The sequence below is a fragment of the Hyperolius riggenbachi genome, chromosome 11, assembly GCF_040937935.1.
Source record: "Hyperolius riggenbachi isolate aHypRig1 chromosome 11, aHypRig1.pri, whole genome shotgun sequence".
NCBI lineage: Eukaryota > Metazoa > Chordata > Amphibia > Anura > Hyperoliidae > Hyperolius > Hyperolius riggenbachi.
In genome coordinates this window covers 52,733,833-52,755,658 of record NC_090656.1, presented here as the reverse complement: position 1 = coordinate 52,755,658, position 21,826 = coordinate 52,733,833, and the positions used below count along the sequence as shown (strand labels likewise).

At 43.9% G+C, this 21,826-nt stretch overlaps 1 protein-coding gene across 12 annotated transcripts in view; it reads left to right on the top strand.

The window, feature by feature from the left end:
* The window catches only part of TERB1 (telomere repeat binding bouquet formation protein 1), a 138,676-nt gene that overhangs the window by 115,421 nt on the left and 1,429 nt on the right, over positions 1-21,826 (top strand). For 11 of the 12 annotated variants that reach the window (XM_068259680.1, XM_068259686.1, XM_068259687.1 and 8 more), the window contains 2 exons: positions 57-128; positions 10,013-10,089. In XM_068259680.1, coding sequence (XP_068115781.1) covers positions 57-128; positions 10,013-10,089 — 149 coding nt within the window. The remainder of the gene's footprint in view (positions 1-56; positions 129-10,012; positions 10,090-21,826) is intronic. The other variant, XM_068259684.1, reaches the window with a different exon arrangement.

The following is a 21,826-nucleotide window of genomic DNA, read 5'->3' as shown; positions in this document are numbered from 1 at the left end:
ACTTTCTTACCTTAGCAGAATTGTGATGTTTTATGTATCAAATTTGTGTATTGCAGGCATCTTGCTGACACCTAGGAAAAAGCCTAATCAGGGGCACCAACATCCTGACAGACCAAGTCACCCGCAAGGTAAGAATTGTGTTTAGATGCATTTATCATCAACACATTATTCTCCTCCTATAACAAGTCTAAACTAACCATTTACATTTTACCCACAATGCCATTTCAGTAAAACAACTGCTTTTCACATCACTTGTGATCCCAAAGGCTCATACAAACACGCAACCACACCGCCTGATTTGTCGTCTGATTTTGGTGTGTTGGATGACAATCAGGTGTGTGCACACTTGGCAAATGACTACCAGTAAATGATAATGATCCATCCAGTGGATCAACTCACACAAGAAGTTGGCCTTGTGTGAACAACATATTTGTTTTGAATGTGGCCATGTCGTGCAGTTTGTCATTTCGCCTGCATGTGCAATATTTTAATTGGTTGGTCGTTGAGTTGGTTGGTGCACTGAAAATACAAGTCGTGTAAACGGTGTGTCATGGGGAGGGCCATGTCGTGGTGTTGGTCGAGCACTTTGTTGGACATTCTGTGCTAAGCGGGGGGCGGCAGATGGCCAACAGAGTGGCGCAAGTGACGTCAAGTGGTGACCAGGGTGAGTGGGGAGAACAAAGCTCTCAGCCAGCAATTGGCCCAATCGATCTGCTGGGCTTATCACTGACCGAGTCATCTGAGGACATTGCAGTGGCTGGAAACGCTAGATTTTCAGCAGAGGCGGGTTTCTTAAGCTTAAGGGCTCATTCACACTATGTGCTGCGCTGTCAGTTTTTGACGCAACACAAGTTGTGTACGATCCATATGGCAACATGAAACTCTATATACTTGCATGTTATGAACACAGAACCTGACTGGATAAGAATACACAAAAAATATCCCTGTCTGGGACTAAAAATTAACTTTTATTAATTCTCATTAAAAACGATTGATTGCTACAGTAAAGTTAAAAGAACATGATGTCTGATTAGCGAAATGCTGGAGGAGACTATGGTAAGTAAAAGTTAACTGAGAACAATCCCCTAAGGAGCTCCTCAAAGTCTTCCTAGCAAATGGCTGCTATCATACAGCCATCATGCTATTTTGATGTACTGAAATGATATAATTGTATATATTTGCACCTTAGCACATTTTGCACTCTGCACTTATTTATATTTCCCTTGAAAAAGCTTCCCTCGGAAAGTGAAACATGTCGGGTTTTTGGTGGGGGTAGTGTTTACTTACTGATTTGCTAGGAAGACTTTGAGGAGCTCCTTAGGGGATTGTTCTCAGTTAACTTTTACTTACCATAGTCTCCTCCAGCATTTCGCTAATCAGACATCATGTTCTTTTAACTTTACTGTAGCAATCAATCATTTTTAATGAGAATTAATAAAAGTTAATTTTTAGTCCCAGACAGGGATATTTTTTGTGTATTCATACTTGCATGTTACCAGGCATTTACACTACAGGTGTGCGTTCCCATGAGTTTCGTTGTAACGCATCTGGGAACGTTTTATCGCACGACACATATGCTTCCCCGATGGGTACAGCTGCCGACACCTAAGCTTTAGCGCACCACAACGTGCATTCTGTGCGGTGGCTGTGCGATGGCAGCGCATGCACAAAATCGCATCCCTGCATGTGTTCAGTAGTGTGACTGAGCCCTTAGTGTTTGTAGATGTTTTTATAAATGTTTATCGGGAGTATGCCAATGTGTTTAGCGAATGCTTCAAAGCACTTTATTGAAACAGAGACTCGCCCAGACCGCAGCCTGTTTACTGTCAGCTTAAGCTCCTTGTAACAACTTACCGTATATTGTACATAAAGGTATTGGCATGCCTGTGTCTTAAAAATTGCGTAAAAAGTGCATACCTTGCATTATTGAAGAGGGTCCGCTGTAAGTTATTATAAACACCGTCAAAAGAGTACTAGCTCTTCTCTTCATCTCTGTAAGTTCCACAAGCCAATTCATAGCGCACACAGCCGTGGAGGAGTCCAGCCTCTACCCACCCCTCCTCACCTAAACATGTACAGAGTTTAACCAGATGGTCACCGACGCAGTACGAATCTACATCCAGCAGGTGGTGCTGCCGCTCTGACTGGGCGTAGCTTCAACGGCGCAGTAAACGAAGCATCCCACCGTGATCATGCACACCCGAGACGGGAGATTAAGCTTTCATATGACAGCTGACATCTCCCCTCAGTGATCAGGAGCCAACACGCTTGGCTCCTGATCACATGATCACTACTATCGCTGGCGGATCGTAGTGATCACTGTTAGAGCTGCGGCGGTAGGGGGAAGGGGGGGGAGAGGATCCACCCATCTTCCTGATGTTCTCCCGGCGATCGTTGCTCCCCTCCGCTCTGTCTGGCATCCCCGCTCACTCTGACGTAAGTATCGGGTCCCATCTTGATGACGTCATCAAGCCGCGACCCGGAACTGTGCGGCAATACAAGCAGGGATGCCGGCCAAAGCGGAGGGGTCCACAGCTGCTCATCGCTGGGAGGTGAGTAAAGGCTGCCTGCAATACGGGGGACACCTGGCCACACTGGGGACACCATGCCCAGCTTAGCCCGAGCAGGCATCCGGCTACCTGACCCCCCAAATGTGCCCCCCGTTCCCCCATACAAAATCATCTGGTCCTGAAGGGGGGGGGGGGGGGGGGGGTTAGGCAGCCGGTCCTGAAAGGGTTAAAGACAGAATACCCAAGCAGCCTGGAGTGACCCAAAACTATTTAGGAATTTAGTTTGTTTAAAGACAGCACAGAAACAGATAGGAAATTATTTTAGGGGTCTTCTTCAGGGAGCAACAATTATTTTTTTTTTTGTAACAGTACTTACATTCTAGATGGAATGGTTAACAGGTGTTATTTAAAGGGAATCTGAAGTGAAAATACATTTATGAGATAATGAATTGTTTGTGTAGTGCAGCTAAGAAATAGACCATTAGTAGCACAGATATGAGTCTTATATTGTTTCCAGTTCAGGAAGAGTTAATAAACTTCTTGTTATCTATGCCATAGAGCTTCTCTGAGCACTCCGGCCCTACTTGGTCGGAGACGGTCCTATTTTCTGAAGCACTTATACATTAAAGAAACAGAGGCAGCTTCAGATAAAGTTTTACTGCAGGGGAGTTCAAAGGATCATTAGCTTTGCTCTTTATCATAGTTTAAAATACAGTGTGTGGTTTGTAATTGTAAATATAATAGAATGATGCAAATAATAATTTAAAAAAAGCTATATAACTGAAAATAAAAATATGAGACTCTTGTCTTTGCTACTAATGGTCTATTCATTATCCGTACTACACATACAATTCATTATATCAGACTTTTTTTTGTTTTGTTTTTTGCTTCAGTGTCACTTTAACATTGTGAAGAATTATTTTGTTACAGAGTACCGTAAGTTTTTTTCTTTTATACTCCAAGAATTCCCATAAGCAGACCCGTCCTGCCCCACTCTGAAGCTTTACAATACAGGTAGTCCCTGGATAATGAACAAGATAGGGACTAAAGCAGGGGTCTCAAACCCGCGGGCCGTTTGCGGCCCTCGATACAATATTTTGTGGCCCCAGGGCCCCAGAGCTTGTAGGGGCCCCCAGTGGCTACAAGAGGGGAAAAAAATTTCAAATCGGCCTTATAGTTTTTGAGAAAATCGATTTTAAAGTTGCAAAGGAAAAAAGTACACATTTAAAAACCCGACGACTTTAATAGTTAATAGCAAATCCACCTTAAATGCTAGAAACCCTAAATTTGCAGGATATGTTAAGGAGATCATTAGGAATAAGAGGAAAAAACAATATTTTCAAAAAGACTTTATAGTTTTTGAGAAAATCGATTTTAAAGTTTCGAAGGAAAATAGTATACTTTTAAATGCGGTAAATGCCACTTTTAGTAGCAAGCCTAACGGTAGTGTAATTTTACATGTATCAAAAGAAAGAGCAATACATTTCCTGACAGGGTTTCCAGGGGGTCCATACGCAGCCGCAGCGCTTTGGCCAGGGATCGCTATACAGCCGCAATATGGCTGTATGAAGATTCCTGGCATTTTTTCCTATTTTCCCAATTTTTTTTTTTTTATGTTTAGAGTGTGGGAATTTTTTTTTTTAAATTATGTGGGGTCCCCCCTCCTGAAACTTTTTAACCCCTTGTCCCCCATGCAGGCTGGGGTAGCCAGAATGTGGAGCTCCGACCGATTGGGGCTTCACACCCTGACTATACCAGCTGCAAAAAAGGTCCCTTAAAGGGACACTTAAGTCAAACAAAAAAAATGAGTTTTACTCACCTAGGGCTTCCAATAGCCCCCTGCAGCTGTCCGGTACCCTCGCCGTCTCTCTCCGATACTCCTGGCCCCGCCGGCAGCCACTTCCTGTTTCGGTGACAGGAGCTGACAGGCTGGGGACGCGAGTGATTCTTCGCGTTCCCAGACACACTAGCACCCTCTATGCTGCTATATGGTATATGATATATGCTATAGCAGCATAGATGGCGCTATTGTGGCCAGGAATGCGAAGAATCACTCGCGTCCCCAGCCTGTCAGCTCCTGTCACCGAAACAGGAAGTGGCTGCCGGCGGGGCCAGGAGGATCGGAGGGAGACGGCGAGGGCACCGGACAGCTGCAGGGGGCTATTGGAAGCCCCAGGTGAGTAAAACTCATTTTTTTTTTGTTTGACTTAAGTGTCCCTTTAATGCCGATTTTTGTTCCAGGGTATCTGTTGGGGGGGGGGGGGGGGAGGGCAGGTTTATTTTGCTCTGGGGCCCCATTGTTGCTTAAACCGACCCTGCCTGCCGGCAAAAGCAAAAGAGACACGGAAGCGAACTATATTTGCCCATTTTACCTTATAGTTCGCTTCAGTGCTCCCAAGTAATCCGCCGCATCCCCGCCGCTAAACAAGGGCTGCAGACCCCAAAATCCCCCGCGCAAACATCCACGACTGCGCTGAGGGGCAGAGCTTCCAGCTGTAGCTCTGCCCCTCCTGACGTCAATCGCCGAATGGATCGCCGCCTCTCCCCCGCCCCTCTCTGTGAAGGAAGAGTGAGAGGGGCGGGCAGAGGCGGCGATCCGCCGCGATTGACGTCAGGAGGGGCAGAGCTGAAGCTGAAAGCTCTGCCCCTTCCAGGAAATGCCAGCGGATTGCCCCCCGGGGCGATTTGGGGGCTCTGCAGCCCTCGTTTTGCGGCGGGGACACGTGAACTCCCTTATGCGGCCCAGCCTCATCCTGACTTTGCCTCCTGCGGCCCCCGGGTAATTTGAGTTTGAGACCCCTGGACTAAAGGTTCATTCTTAACCTAAATCTGTCCATAAGTCAAAACACTGTGCTCTCTCTGTCTCCGGTGCCTCCTCTGTGCCACCAGTGTCCCCCTCTGTCACCTGTGTTCCCCCGTGCATTTAGTGTCACCTTTGCCCCCCCACACTGTGTCACCTGTGTGCCCCTGTTCCCCCAGTGTCCCCCTCTGTGCCACCTCTGCCCGCCACTGTCTCACCTCTGTCCCAGTGAACCAGAGCAAAATGTAATTTTTTTTCTTTGAATTTCTGAAAAACAAATTTTCAAAAACTACACGGTCTTTTTAAAAAATTTTTTACAAAATTTGACTTGTTCCCACAGAATCAAATTTCACATCTTTGGGCTGTTCATATCGGCGGGTCATTTGTAATTTGGTTGTCCGAATCTCGTCTCTTCCTGTTCAGTAAGCCAGAACCAATTCAGCAAGGAGACCCTGGGCAAGATTTCCTAGCACTGTTACTGCTTACTGAGCACGGCCTAGCGGCTGCAGCTCTGGCCACTTTGTGTCCACCAGGCAAAAAGTACAATATGTTCTATGACTTCTTTATACTCTAAAAAGTTTAAAACAAAAAAAAAATATTTTGTAATTTTTTTTTTCAAGGACAACTGAAGTGAGAAGAATATGGAGGTTGGCATATTTATTTTCTTTTAAACAATACCAGTTGCCTGGCAGCCCTGCCCATTTATTTGGCTGCAGTAGTGTCTGAATCACCCTAGAAACAAGTATGCAGCTAATTTTTTCAGATCTGACCATGTGAGAAACGCCTGATCTGCTGCATGCTTGTTCAGGGGCTATGGCTAAAAGCATTAGAGGCAGATGATCAGCAGGATAGCCAGGCAACTGGTATTGCTTAATAGGAAATAAATATGGCAACCTCCATTATCCCTCACACTTCACTTCTCCTTTAAAGCAGAGTTCCCCAACCCTGTCCTCAAGGCACAACAGTACACATTTTGCAGGAAACCACAAACCACATGCACAGGTGAGGTAATTACGGTAGTGTCTCAGCAGAGCTGATTAACTACCTCTGTGGATTTCCACAAAACATGTGCTGTTGGTGGGCCTTGAGGACAGGGTTGGGGAACACTGCAGTTTAAAGAGAGCCCGAGGTGGGCTAAAAAAATGTGTGTCTCTCATAGCGTGCAGGGAGGCAAGGGTGCGGCCAGGGAGAGAGAGCTGCCCAATGGCAGCTCAGGAAACCTGCATTTTAAACAAGGAATTCCACTCCCCTGTGTTTATCTCCCGAGTTATTTGTCGCTAACCTCAGGGGGCTATAGTGCGGGGGGGGGGGGGGGGGGCAGAGAGCGGCGGGTGGGGGGCACAAAGCCATGTCATTAGGCAGAGGACATGCCTCTGTGTCCCATCTGCCCCCCAAAGATCCACCTTCTCTTTAAAGCTGCAGTCATGTGACCATGGCTGTTCTGCTTCCTCTTTTAGAAGGAGCACAGCATCCCTGTTTCATGGTTCTCCTCCACAGTGTAGAATGTGAGGGGAGTGGCCAGGACCCCAAGGAGACCGGACTTTGCCTGGAGGTCTGGAAAATGAGAAGCTGGTGGCCTTGATCATGTGACTGGCATTCATATTTAAAACCAAGATATAAATGTCGATTTTTTTACCTGTTTACATATCATAATGATGTAGAGTGGATTACAAGGGCAGTCTTTGCTTTCCCATTCTTCGAAGTCTTGTTTTAAAGGACAACTGAAGTGAGTGTGATATGGAGGCTGCCATATCTTCAGGGAATGGGCTGAGCCCCAACGCATCCGCATTGCCAATGCCCCCCTAATGTATAAATGTTCCCCCCCCCCCCCCCCCCAGTGTGTGCATTTGTACATTACCTGTCTTGTAGCAGCCTCCGTGCGGTGTCCATCTCTCCGGGTTCTAACAGCTGCATATTTGTAGCGGCAGCGTCTGAGGTCAGATACTATGCGCCGCTAGCGTGTATGCGGAAACCAGAGAGATAAACGGGCACCACATGGAGGCTGACACCGGACAGGTAATGTATAAATGCACACACTGGGGGAGCACATTTATACATTGCGGCGGCAGGGGTTTTGTTGCTCGTTCCGATATCGTACCGCAGCACGCCGGACCAACCAACTTCAACCCTACATCTTGCAGCATGCGCGATCGACAATGTGACCAATTTCTGTCCCGAAATTGGTCGCTTTGTTAGTCGGGCATGCACTTAGTGGCACCGATTTTTCACCCAATTCGATTATAATAATCGAATTGGATGGTCGAGCGGCCGCCAAGTCGTCTGATGTATGGCCACCTTTAATGGATACAAAAAAAAGAAAAGAAAGGTCTATTTCTAAGCAGGATTGGGATGAAGTCAGGCCTGGGACTAGGAGGTCAGCTGGGTTGCTTCAAGTCATGTGACCTAATTTCTAAAACAAGATATTTCTTTCTGCAGAAACCTTGTTTGTTTCAAAGAAAAAAGTCAACCTTTGTGCAATCTGGTTGCTAAGCTATTCACTGGAACCTGAAGCTGAACTTTTACAATATGTTACTGGGGCTTCATTATGTCTTACAATGCAGCGGGGCCGAGAGTCACAGGAACATACAAAACATGAAGGCCACGCCAAGGCTCGCTGCTGCTACAATTACCCTCCTGATGAATAAAGCTTTCTAGCTTCTGTACAGAGAACAGGAAGCCTGATGAAAAGGCATTCTCAGGAGTGAAATCTCCTTTATGTGTGTGTTGTAAATCAGTTCCTAGGAATTTCTAATACATGTATGCTAGAAAACAAGCTACAGAAGGGGAGGATCGGGGAAGAGAAAAGCACAACCTGTGTGTGACTGTTTATGTATTGGGCTGTCATGTGACAAAATCAACAAATCGTCTTTGTGACGCTTTGCGCTGTGGCTCAGTCAGGATGCCAAGGTGTCTGCTGTCATCTCAAGTGCATATAGCCTTAAAGGATACGTGAGGTGACATGTGACATGATGAGATAGACATGGGTATGTACAGTGCCAAGCACACAAATAACTATGCTGTGTTCCCTTTTTTTTTCTTTCTCTGTCTGAAAGAATTAAATATCAGGTATGTAAGTGGCTGACTCAGTCCTTCCTCAGACAGGAAGTGACTACAGTGTGACCCTCACTAATAAGACATTCCCCTTTTTCTCTCTTTCTTGCTCTCAGAAGCCGTTTTCCTCTAGGAAAGTGTTTTATAGTTGGAATTTATGATCAGTGAGGGCCACACTGTCTGAGTCAGGACTGAGTCAGCCACTTACATACCTGATATTTAACTCCTTCAGGCAGAGAAAGGAAAAAAAGGGAACACAGCATAGTTATTTGTGTGCTTGGCACTGTACATACATGTCTATCTCATCATGTCACAAGTCACCTCGGGTATCCTTTAAAGAGGAACTGTAGTGAAAATGGCATAATAAACACAATTAAATTTTGTTAATAATATTAATTTATAGATTGTTTTGTCAGTATTTGACCATTGTAAAAATATTCCCTCACCCGGATATACATTCTAAAATGTATCACTGGTGGCGATAGCTTTAGGCCTGGTTCACACATAAATCTGCATGTTTCCGGTCCGGTCCAGTATTGGCTTGTCCTGTCAGTTATGCATCAGTTTTACCTGACTGTACTGGAAATGTACACCTTTTATGTGTGAACACAGCCTATAGAAACACATACAAAACTGACAGGACTGGACCAGAACGGACATGTACAGAATTATGTGTGAACACAGCCATGAAAACAAAAACCCATGCAAAACGGATGCCAACTGTCAAAAACTGATAGGACTGGACACCTTTTGTATGTGTGAACCAAGCCTTAGTCCTGCCAGGTGATCTGTACAGAATGTTGATTTCTGAGAGCTCTATGCACAGAGGGAGATGCTGATTGCTTGGCAGGTGGAAACAGCTGTTATTTCCCACAATGCAACGAGCAAACTGTCAAGACCATGCTCCCCCCCCCCCCCCCCCAAATCTACTGAAAATCGATCAAGCAGCAGCTTTGCGCTGTTCAATGCAGTGTAACCCTATGGGCCACCGATCCACTGCTGCTCCTGCCCTGATCGACCTAAATCTTCCATCTGCTCTGATTCAAACTTTCATCTGACTTCAAGTCAAAATCAATCAAAATCAGTTTGAAAATCCATTCGATGAATATACAATCGCTCTGATCAGATCTGCCAGGAAAATCAATGTGTATGGGGACCTTTAGCATCAGCTGAACACAATCTGATCATTTCATTATGGCAGGGCAGTATCATCAATTAGCTCATGAGCAAAGTAGAGGGATGAGTAGCTTCAAAAGCATTTACTGTATATATTTTATTCCCATTAGTTTTATGCTGTGCTTAATGCTGTAGTCTAGACCATTAATGAAATGTGAGTTTCATCCCACTTTATTAATTATTATTATTAATTATGATGGACATTTATTAAGGTTGTTAAGCGACTGGTTCACTTTAAAACATAGCTCTTAATATTAACCTCCAGTTCGCCTTTCCTGCTGTGTAAATTGCAAAGGATGCATTTCTGTGCAATGCTAGATGAGCGGTAGGAATGATTGAACAGTTTGCTATAATGCTGCCAGGCTTCCAATCAATATCTACTGAATACTAATGAGAAAGCTGTGCTGCTATATTAGTGGCAATAGTTTGTGATCTTTTTTGTTTTGTTTTCTTTTAACAATAAAATCTGCTTCAGCCCTGCAACAACCAAAAGGATCCTCTGTAAGGAAACAGGAAACCATTGGTGGTGATTCTGGGTCCTGTAGATTTCAGGTAAGAGGATCTGTTTAGGCTGAGTGTACCATACATAAAGCTAAAGGTAATGTTAAAGAAAACCTGTAACGAGAAAAAGTTCCCCTGGGGGGTACTCACCTCGGGTGGGGGAAGCCTCTGGACTCTATCGAGGCTTCCCCTGTCCTCCTGTGTCCCACGGTGGTCTCGCTGTGCCCCTCCGAACAGCGGAATGTAAATATTTACCTACCCGGCTCCAGCGCAGGCACAATATTGACTCTCCGCTCGGAGATAGGCGGAAATAGCCGATCGCTGTCGGTCCGCTCTACTGCTCAGGCCCAAGTCTCCTGCGCCTGCCTAGTAGAGCGGATCCCGACCGAGATCGGCTACTTCCACCCATCTCCGTGCGGATAGCCGCAACAGCGCCACCTGCTGGAGCCAGGGAAGGTAAATAAATCTAGCTTGTCAGGCTTGTTGAGCCAGGATTGCTGGAGACTTCAGGGGAGCCAGCGCTGGACTGCCTGCAGCTACAAGGGAGGAGGAAGCCTCATTGGGAGCCTGGGGCTTTCCCCCTCCCGAGGTAAGTACCCCCCAGGGGACGGGGTTTTTTTCAGTACAGGGTGTCTTTATGCTTAGTACCCATGGGCAGATCACGGCCAGATGGATCAGGGATCTCTACTGAATGATCGTTCCCCGAATCATCTGGCTGAATCTGCGTCATTTGCTGTGTCGGAAATGAACGATCGTGTAAATTAATAACACAATCGCACCAAAACTCACAAAAGTCAATAAGGATCGGTACGCTTCTCCGCGATTTAATCAGACATGTCGGTCATTCGAAAACAAACGATGACATGCGTCTTGAAACATTGTTTAACAAATTTTTGTTAAACAATGTTGCATGATGTCGAGCAAAATTATCCAGGAAAATCGCTTAGTGGGTATGGGCCTTAAAGGGAATCTGAAGTGAAAATAAACTTATGATTTGTATGTGTAGTACAGCTAAGGAATAAAACCTTAGCAGCAGAGATATGAGTCTCATATTGTTTCCAGTACAGGAAGAGTTAAGAAACTCCAGTTGTTATCTATACAAAAGAGCTTCTCTGAGCTCTCCGACTTTCAAAGAGCTCTGTCTTCTGAAGGTTATTATCTCAACTGTCTGTCAGGGCTCAGCCACACTATAAGCGCTTTTCTGAGCGCTTGTGACTGATTAGCGCTTTTTAAAAATCGATCCCATTCACTTTCATTAAAATTGCAGTAAAAAAAAAATCGCTGCAATTACGCGATCGCAGTGATTTTTACCTCAATTTTAATGAAAGTGAATGGGAGCAATTTTTTAAAAAAGCGCTAATAAATCACAAATCTCTCAGAAAAGCGCTTATAGTGTGGCTAAGCCCTCTCTGTATTTTGTTTTTTTCTGCAGAGAAAAGTTCAAAAGGTCATTGGCCTACTCTGAAATCATTTCGGGCTCGTTTCCACTATAGCGAATCTGTGCCCGCATGCAGATTCGCATAGGCAATACAAGTGGATGGGATTGTTTCCACTTGTGCGTCGTGTGGGTGCGTTTTGGTGTGCGGGGCAGAGCCGTCAGATTTCGCGTGCGGCTGGAATGCGGGCGAATCGCCCGCAATGCTTTTAATAGGGAACTCACATGCGGCTTTGTCATGCGGTTTTCCCCGCGATTTCGCATGTAAGGTCATGGAAATTTGCACAGGCAGTGACATGGTTAAATTCGCCTGCTTCTTAGCCATGCGAAATCGCGGGGAAAACAGCATGCGGAAACGCATCCGCATGCGATTTCGTCCGCGGTGGAATCCAGGCGATTCCACACCGCAGCAGTGGAAACAAGCCCTCCGAATGCTGAGTGTAGTGTGTAAACTGCAAAGATTAGAGAATGATGCAATGTTAAAAAAAAAAAAAGCTGTATAACTGAAAATAAAAATGAGATTATTTTCTTTGCTACTAATGTTCTAGTAATTATCCATACTACACAACCAATTCATTATATCATCATTTTTTTTCACTTCAGTGTCACTTTAAGGCTGCTTTCACAGTCAGACGTTACAGGCACACGTTAGAGCAGCCTGTAACGCAGCCCACCGCACAGCAATGAAAAATGAATGGGCTGTTCACAGTGCCCACGTTGCATTACATTGTAACGCAGCAGGTAAAAACAAAGTGCTGCATGCTGTGCGTTATAAGCGGCTAAGCCGCGTTAGACTGTTTGCACATGCTCAGTGATGTTGGAGGAGGAGGTCTCCCCTCCTCCTCGGCCAGGCACATGGCTAATTAATATTCACTGCACGGTGTGTCGTGCAGTGTTTACTTCCAGGAGCGCCGCTCTATGCGGCGATTGGCTGGCGGGTCCACGTGATGCCGCATACATCCAAGAGTACGCATCACGGCATCACAGGACGCATGAAGAGCCGCTTAACGCGGCTCAATGTAACATCCAGCTTCAACCCCACTATGCGACCTTAACGTGGCATCTAACGCAACGTCTTAGTGGGAAAGAAGCCTAAAGATAGAGGGTCATCTGCTACAGTTTGTAGACTTCTTTTTATTCACAAATGTTACAAAACAGGCCATACACTATCCAATCTGATTGTATAATCCTGGTACAAGCTTACCAATAGCATAGTGATAGGAGGACCAACAGATTGGATGTCATTTAGACATATAGCCCAGGTAAGTCCTTATAAAACATACTTGTAGTAACACTGTATAAAGATTGCACAATCAGATTGTATAGTGTGTGGCCAACATTAGCTTTTCTTTGTAGTTGTGGGTGTAGAATACGCTGATACCCATTTCTGGTGCGATGCAACATTACATTTCAAGGTCATTCACTGTTATGTTTTTTTTCATACACATTTAATAGAATATTATTTTAAAATACTAAAAACATTTTGTAACATAACATTTTTTTTCTTAATCACAACTCCTAATGACTGTAAGTTTTTTTTTTTTTGTTTTTTGTTTTTTTTTTAATTTTTGGCTTAAAGCCCAATCTACACGATATGATTCTTTGTGCGATTAGATTACGATTCTATTTATGATCCGATTAAATCCGACATGTCTGATCGGGATTTGATTTGATTTGCCTGGAACCCACTACAAATTGCTATTGCAATCGCTAGCATTTTTAATGAGCGTTTTGTAATCAATTTCATGAGCATTTTCTGGCGATTTTGGTTGCGATTTAAAAAAGTGTAAGCTTTTTGCCAGCGATTGTGTAGCGATTATAATTCGGATTGGTCCTTTCAATTATTTTTTTTTTACAGTGTGCAGTAATTTAAAAACAGTAGCAAATCGCTCTGTGTAGGTTTTGACGAACGATTACGCCAGCGTTTATATACTTTACATTGCAGAAACGCTAACGCTCCAAAATGCTGCCTGTCCTGCGTTTGCGATTTTGGTAATTGCAATGGCTCCAGTGGAATTTGGCCCATCCATTAACATTAGCTGAGTGTTTAGGGAAATTGCCAGCGTTTTGAAAACCTCCCTAAACGCTCAATAAATTGCTCTAGTGGGTTCCAGCACTGAATTATGCTCTCCTGAATTGCAGTGCTAGCCTCAAAAGAGTTATGTCAGCTGCTGAGGTAGAAGGTGGTTTGGGGTCAGGTGATGGTTCTGTGGCGGTGAAAGTGCTGGTCACTGGATGGACAATCTCCTGCCAGTTGTCAGTTTTGTGAAGGAATCCTGGGGCATGTGACTTTCTTTTCCAATAGGAATTTCTTTGGAATGAATGTTCCAAATATGAAAATGGTGTGTGCAGCAACAGCCTCCTATTCACCTTCACTAAGGATGACATATCTGGGAGGGGGAACCAGGTATTTAATACATGGTGTCAAACAAAGTATTAGTGTAGACAGGTTTTAATTACAAGTGCACCACACTTTAAAGAGTACTCTAGAGCCTAGGTTCTCAACATGTGGTACGCGTACCCCAGGGGGTACTTCTAATGGTTCCACGGGGTACTCGGCCTCAATATACTTGGCCAAGAATAACAAATTTAGAGTTTTAGAAAATGGTTAAACTTATTTAAACAACACCAAATTAGTGTTTTAGCTAATTAAAAGCAATGGTAAATGCTTGGAAATTGTTTAGAACCAATTATCATGTACTACGATCAAATATATATTTGTCAAGGGGTACTTGTGATAATGTTTACTATGCTAGGGGGTACTTGTGATAATGTTTACCATGCTAGGGGGTACTTGTTGAGTACAGGGTTATAAAAGGGGTACATACCAATACAATGTTGAGAAACACTGCTCTAGAGTACTCTGTACTCTAAAATTCTTACAAGAAAAAGCATACCATTCTATTCATTATGTTCTCCTTGGCCCCTCTGTGCTGTTTCCGCCACTCCCTGCTGCAATCCTGGCTTGTAATTGCCAGTTTTAGGCAGTGTTTACAAACAAAAAACATGGCTGCTAACCAGAATGTGATAGGCTGAGAGAGGCTCAGTCTGTGACTCGTACAGAGCCTGGAGGGGGTGTGGAGAAGGTGTGTATAGCTTCTGCCTATCACAAGCAGAGCAGCACATTCCTGCTTGAGCTCGACAAAGCTGACAAAGGAAAGAAGATTAGATTATATAACAGAGATAATACAGCCACTGTGCAACTAGGAAAGGCTGCAGTAAGACAGACTAGGAAAGGCTGCAGTAAGACAGACCACATTAGAACAGGTATAGGAACTTATAGGATAGAAGAAATAAGGCTAAAAATGTTGTTAGAGTCTCTTTAAGCTAAAATCAGAAATAAATGTAGATAGACGATCGTAAAGAATTATGTGCTAAAAATGAAGTCCTATTAAAATAAGCACACTTCATACATACACAAGCACCTCGGGAAACCTTGAGCTTTCTGAGGGAAAAGAGTTCAGTTTTAGTTTAAACACACAAGTTCATGTCACGGGTCTCTCAGCAGGGTAGACAGATTTTCCCTTTTCCTTCCCTATTTGAGCGATGTTTATATATGATGTAATGTAAATATTAGTACACTCTGACTGCTGTATATAGAAAACGTTACATTTTACATGACATAACACCTAGAAGTGCATTCTTCCATGCCCCACACCCCAGGCCTGACACAATAGATGGCCTGGACTGATAGATTATTTTTAGAATCTATTGGGCTCTATTCACAAAACTTCTCATAAATGACTTCTCACCTAAGTTATAAAAATAACCTTTCAGCACATTTACAAGCAAAATAATTACTCAAAGTAAGTTGTTCCTGATTAACTTAATTTCAATATTACTTTTCTTTATTATATCATAACGTGATAAGAAACAGAGGCTCCAAAAGGTTAAAAACATATTTAGTATATCATATTTTTGCTCTTTGGGAGCTTAAAAATGTAACATAGGTGAGGTGAAAACAGGTCAAAAAGCTTTGTGAATCATGCCCAATATAGGGATTTATTGACCTACCTTAAAGAGAAACTCCAACCTAGACTTGAACTTTATCCCAATCAGTAGCTGATACCCCCTTTTACATGAGAAATATAATGATTTTCACAAACAGACCATCAGGGGGCGCTGTATGACTGATTTTGTGCTGAAACCCCTCCCACAAGAAGCTCTGAGTACCGCGGTACTCTGGGCAAACTGCCACAATGTAACAAGGTTCACAGACAGGAATTAGCTGTTTACAGCTGTCTCTAACAGCCAAAACAGCTAGGAGCAGCTACATAACCTGCCCACAGTAACAATGTCACCATGTAATACATGTCAGAATGTGAATCTGGGAGAGGAAAGATTTTACAATGAGCAAACACGGACTAAATCATTTATACATAATTATGTTAAAAAATGAAGCACTTTTTTTTACTACATTATTTTCACTGGAGTTCCTCTTTAAAGGACAGCTGTAGTGAGAAGAATATGGAGGATGCAATATTTAGTTTTTGTTAAACAATACCAGTTGCCTGGCAGCCCTGCTGATCTATTTGGCTGCAGTAGTGTCTGAATAACACCTGAAATAAGCATGCAGCTAATCTTGTCAGATCTGACAATATCAGAAACATCTGAGCTGCTGTTCAGGATCTATAGCTAAAAGTATTAGAGGCGAAGAATCAACAGGATAGCCAGGCAACGGTTATTGCTTAAAAGGAAATAAATATGGCAGCCTATATATCCCTCTCATTTCAGTTGTTCTTTAAAGTGGACCCAAATTAAAAAATACAAGATTTTTAGAAATAAAATCTATTTTCTAAATTATAATAATAAATAGCAGCCTTTTTTCTGCTGCATGATGACAAATATAAAATATTTTACATATATTGGAGGAACCCCTCCCTTCCTTTCATATAGCCGGGACAGAATCCGGCAGACTGGTGGAGGAGATAAAAAAACAAAACACAGGCTGCTACTGATGATGTCACAGGGGAGGTGATCTCAGCTTGTGTGAGATTTCACATAGACGACGCCCCTGTGAGGGAGGGTAGCTGATAACAAACACACCCATGATCTAAAACCTCATACTAAGCTCAGAAGTAATGGCTGCCACCTGTATAACTCTAGTTATGAAAAGAGAAGGGTGAAAAGCATACACTGAGATGCTCATAGGCTTGAAGGAGTGTTTATTTAGCTTTGTATGTGACAGTGGTGCAACTAAATATTTTGAATTAAAAAAATGTTTGGTTTGGGTCAGCTTTAACATTCTCAGGCCTGGAACCTACTAGGAGCACATTTCTGAGAGCTTTGTGATTTGAAAGCTCTTGCTAATGTAATCCTATTGGTGTGTTCCCACTTGAGCAATGTGATTTTATAAAAATCCCCCATAGCATTGCATTAGCAAGAGCTTTTTCAAATCACTAGTGCTTAGAAAAGGCTGCTAGTGGGTTTGAGCCCTTAGACAGGCTCTCACGCCAGGGATCCATGTGTATTGGTAGATATAGCGTGCAATTTGCCTACTCTCATTTTTATGAAAATGTCAACAAATCATTTACTTCTCTGGAGATGTTCAGGGCCCTGTGCAGTCACTGCACTTGCTTGCATTAAAGTGAATATCCAGACTAAAAATCGACTCAGCAGCACTGAAAAGGCCTGGTGTTTCTTGAACAGTTTCACAGCATTAGAACTTTGTTTCTCTTATACAAGCCTCATTTTTAACTGCACAGAAGAAAACTGCCCGGACATTTTTCCCCTGATGCTGTGCAAAGCATGATGGGATTTCTGATGTTGTTGCTCTCGTTCTGCTGTTTTGGTGCAAAAAAAAATTTCATACATTTTGAATTTGACATTTAAAGCCTAGCGTGTGCAGCTGGGAGGGGTTATCAGGACACAGGACAGTTGGAACTGTGTCTCCTGCTCCCTGTCACCTCCTTCCAACCAAAAAGATGGCTGCCCCCATGAATCACAAATATTTGCCTGTTCTTTTAAAACAGGGCGAGTAAGAGATTATTTTACCAATCTATTCTAATTAACATAATGAATGTAACTTAATGACAGTAGGTTTGTTTAGGCTGAAGTTCCCCTTTAAGTGCTAGCGAGTGGTAAAACCAGGCCGTTGTCTCTGCACTTCAAGGTGAATTTATGTACAAGTAAGTGATACTTCCCAGCAAAAATAAAGGCAGATGAGCAAGAAATGATAGGTCCTATCAGTCACCTTGGGGTTTTTATTATTTTACACAAGCAAGGAAAAATCATAACAACCCCTCCCCCATCCTTTTTAACCTCTTGACTCCCATGTAGGCTGGAGTAAACAAGATGGCTGAATCAGGCAGCACAGGGTTCTGCAATACTGAGCCATACCAGCCAGTTCCATGACATGGGGAGGGGGCTCTGCAGAAGAGGAGCGAAAACCCTCCTTCTATCCTGCAAGGCCCTGTCCATGTGAAGGGACAATGGGTTCATCCCCAGCGCCTTCTCAGGAATGTCGGGGTAACTACACACAGGAGTATGGGGATAGGTCCTGAGGGGAATTGTGGTAGACCCTCGGTGCATACCTATGAATATGCCGCCGGAATTTGGGGGCAGGATAAAGCCGATATAGGGCTCACCCTGCTCCTGCACAAGTCCCCGGGGGGGGGGGGGGGGGTTAATTACTATTTCCCCTCCAGGTTGCTGTGGATGGTAGCGAATGATGTAATTTGGCTTACAGCTATTGCTGGTGGGCGAATTAGAGTTTTAAAAGTAATTTGAGCTCGTCCTTTTGACAGCGAGCGTCCAAATTAATCAGTGAGCACTGCTATAGCTGTAATTCCTATTACGGCCTATGGTGGCGCCGGCTGCGCCCAAATCTCCTGCACTGTTTTAACAGAGCTCGACACCTGGGAGCCCTATTTAATAATGGGACCCTAAGTGTCTGTCCTCTTCCAGGTAAATAGGTATAGTTAGTCATTTATAACCCCCTACCTATTTATAAACGTTTACCTTGCTCTAAACCAGGGATGTGAAACCGGTCCTTCCACACATTTTTGGTACAGCTCAGATTAATTGATGGGTCTGAATGAGGAAAGGTGCGGTCCATCAGTTAGAACACATTCCTCTCTTTCTCAGTCCATCCTAAAAACTAGCATGGATCTGGAGTTCGACACCTGTGCATAAACTTTATAGAATTCTGCCCAAGAGATAACATAAAAAATGCAAATAACAGCTGCTACAACTAATTGCATGGATATTGTGTTTTTCACATTACTTTGAGCTAAAGGCAGGTAGCTAAATGGGAAATTAGGGTTTCTGCACACTGTCTGGTGCTGTAAACTTTGACGCACTGCACCAGTCAGTTAGAAGCCATGATAGGCTCTCAGTCAGTAGGAGGGCATGGCTGCAGTTGCCGGCAGTCTCACCCCTGGCATAGCCATGTGACACAGGGAGGAATGTTTGTGTGTGAGCAAGCAGCACTCACAAACAAAATGAATCAATGGGATGTAATGCAGTAAACTGCATTAAGCAGAATTAGGTGTCTTACCGCATGATGTGTAGAGGTTAATGCATTGCAGTCTGCCCTACTAATTGTGCAGGGAGGCCCTTCTTAGACCTGGAACCCACTTGCAGCGTTTTGTGTTTTGAAAAATATTTTTTCAGGCCTCATTCACACCTAAAATGGCAAACGCAAGCTTTTTGTGTCTTGTGGTCTTTCTTTTTCCCCCCTTTCGGCGCACCACTGCCACGCTGTGTTCCTGGTAAAAGCGCTTTTCCAGAGCGGTTTTGTAATTCACTCCCTGACCCAGAAAAGAACAGACTAACCAGCAAGCTCATGGTGAACCAGAACTCATTGGAGTGTGTGAGGGGCTACAATGGTCCTATAAAGCCCCTTACTAAGATGCTAAGAAAAACAAGTTTGTTTTCTTAAAATAGAAAGAATGTGCAATAATTCAGGTTGGAGTGAGCTTGAGAGTCTTCTTAAGCTCACTCTAACCTGAATTATCGCAAATTCTTTCTGTTTTAAGAAAGCAAACTTTTGTTTTACCTGGAAAAGAATACAATGTACTTATTCTAAAAAATGCGAACGCAATCACAGCATAAAGCGATTTTCGGAGTGTTTAGCGCTCTTCCTATACCTTTCATTATATTACAAAAACGCCCCTAAAATGGTACAGGCACCGTTTTGCTGAACGCACAGCGCACGAACCGCACCGATATGAACCTTCTCATAGAGATTCATTGCACAAGCGTTTTGTGGGTGGTTTTAAAAATTGAATGCTCTTGAAAAAAGGCCGAAAACGCCCCTAGTGTGAACGAGCTCTCATTTACATGAATAAGAATCTCTGCACAATCGCCGCTATTTTCTAAAATCACGGCAAAATCTGTTTGAAAAATTCTGACGATTTTTCCGCGATTCTCATTTGAGTGAATGAGAGAGCATTTTTTACAGGGCTGTGGAGTCGGAGTCGTGGAGTCGGGCAATTTTGGGTGCCTGGAGTCGGAGTCGGGAAAAAATGCACCGACTCCTAATGAAGTTGTAACTGTAATTAAAATAGAAAATATGATAAAATGGTCTATTTCTCAGATAATAGTCATTAAAAATAATGTATATATACAGTAATAGCTGTGCTTAGTCCACAAAAATGAAATAAACCAATCAAAATTAGTTACTTGTGCTGCTTCAATAAAGCAGTCCCCGTATTTTTAAGGTCAGATATACATATCTGATTGTGACTGTATATATGATGTGTACACATGAATCTCTTATATATGTTACGGCCAGAACCCGAAGTGTGGCCACTTCTAGTTCTGGCCGGCCACTTCGGGTTCTGGCCGGCCAATGCGCGAAGTGGCCGCAGCGCAGCGGCCAATGTTAGAAATGGAATGTTTCCTTTTAATATGAATGTAGTTTTCCTGGCCGTATGTAGCAAAAAAAAACAGTTCGTTCATTGAATGAAATGAAGCCGCCCGGCTTCTGCTCCGCCTCCTCTCCTCCGCCCCTGCCTCTCTCTCTCTCTCTCTCTCTATCTTCTTCGGGCAGCCGGCGGGGACACGCGTGTCCCCGAGAGTCGTTCGTGGCGCCAGGAAAGCAGAGCGGGGAGGCTGCAGACATTGCTTCTGCCAGCCCCCGCTCTGCAGGGACGAACGACAGGATTGCCTGCTGCTACGAACGACTCTGGAGGGGACACGCATGTCCCCCGCTGCCAGTGTCGGGGAGAAGAGAGAGAGAGAGAGGCAGGGGCGGAGGAGAGGAGGCGGAGCAGAAGCTGGGCGGCTTCATTTCATTCAATGAACGAACTGTTTTTTTTTGCTACATACGGCCAGGAAAACTACATTCATATTAAAAGGAAACATTCCATTTCTAACATTGGCCGCTGCGCTGCGGCCACTTCGCGCATTGGCCGGCCAGAACCCGAAGTGGCCGGCCAGAACTAGAAGTGTCCACACTTCGGGTTCTGGCCGTAACATATATACTAAATAACATCTATGCTGTAAGAATAAAGCCTGATGTGTAGCTGTGTCACTAATAGAGATGGTCAACGAGATGGAAATAATTCTGCATTGATGCTGATTTATGCAAATGTCTGCACTTCCTTTGCTGATGAAATCAAATAATTTGATATGTTGTTAAAATTTGGTTTGGTGACTACAAATTAAAGTGTAATTGAGACGGATGAAAAGTAAAGTTTTATACATACCTGGGGCTTCCTCCAGCCCCCTTCAGGCTAATCAGTCCCTCGCTGTCCTCCACCACCCGGATCTTCTGCTATGAGTCCTGGTAATTCAGCCAGTCAGCACTGTCCGGCCGCATGCCGCTCCCACAGCCAGGAACATTCTGCACCAATAGTGCTGCACAGGTGTAGTATGCTCCCGGCGGCGGAGTGTGTGCATGCGCACTACGCCTGACTGGCTCAAGTACCTGGACTCATAGCAGAAGATCCAGGTGGTGGAGGAGGACAACGAGGGACTGATTATCCTGAAGACGGCTGGAGGAAGCCCCAGGTATGTATAAAACTTTAATTTCATCTGTCTCAGGTTTACTTTGTTACACAGTAGTACTATACTCTACATATGCACTCCCTACAGAGCTGCAGGGAATCCACTGAGAATGCTGTGCACATGGAACACAGAGGTGTTGTCTGTTTACAATCTCCTCATTCCCCTGCAGAGTATCTGCACATCATTCTTACATGCACCCACACTTACATTGCCTAGGGCCTGATAGATGTTCTTTGTTCCGGTTTCTACCTTTTACAAGTACTCTTACCAAGGACTAATTTTAGTCTAAAGGGAATAAATCTAGTAGTCTACATATCCTTCTCACTTCAGTTGTCTTGTAAAATTCCTAAGCGTTGGCAGTTAAGAGACGAATGTTACATACTTTATATCAACAAAATT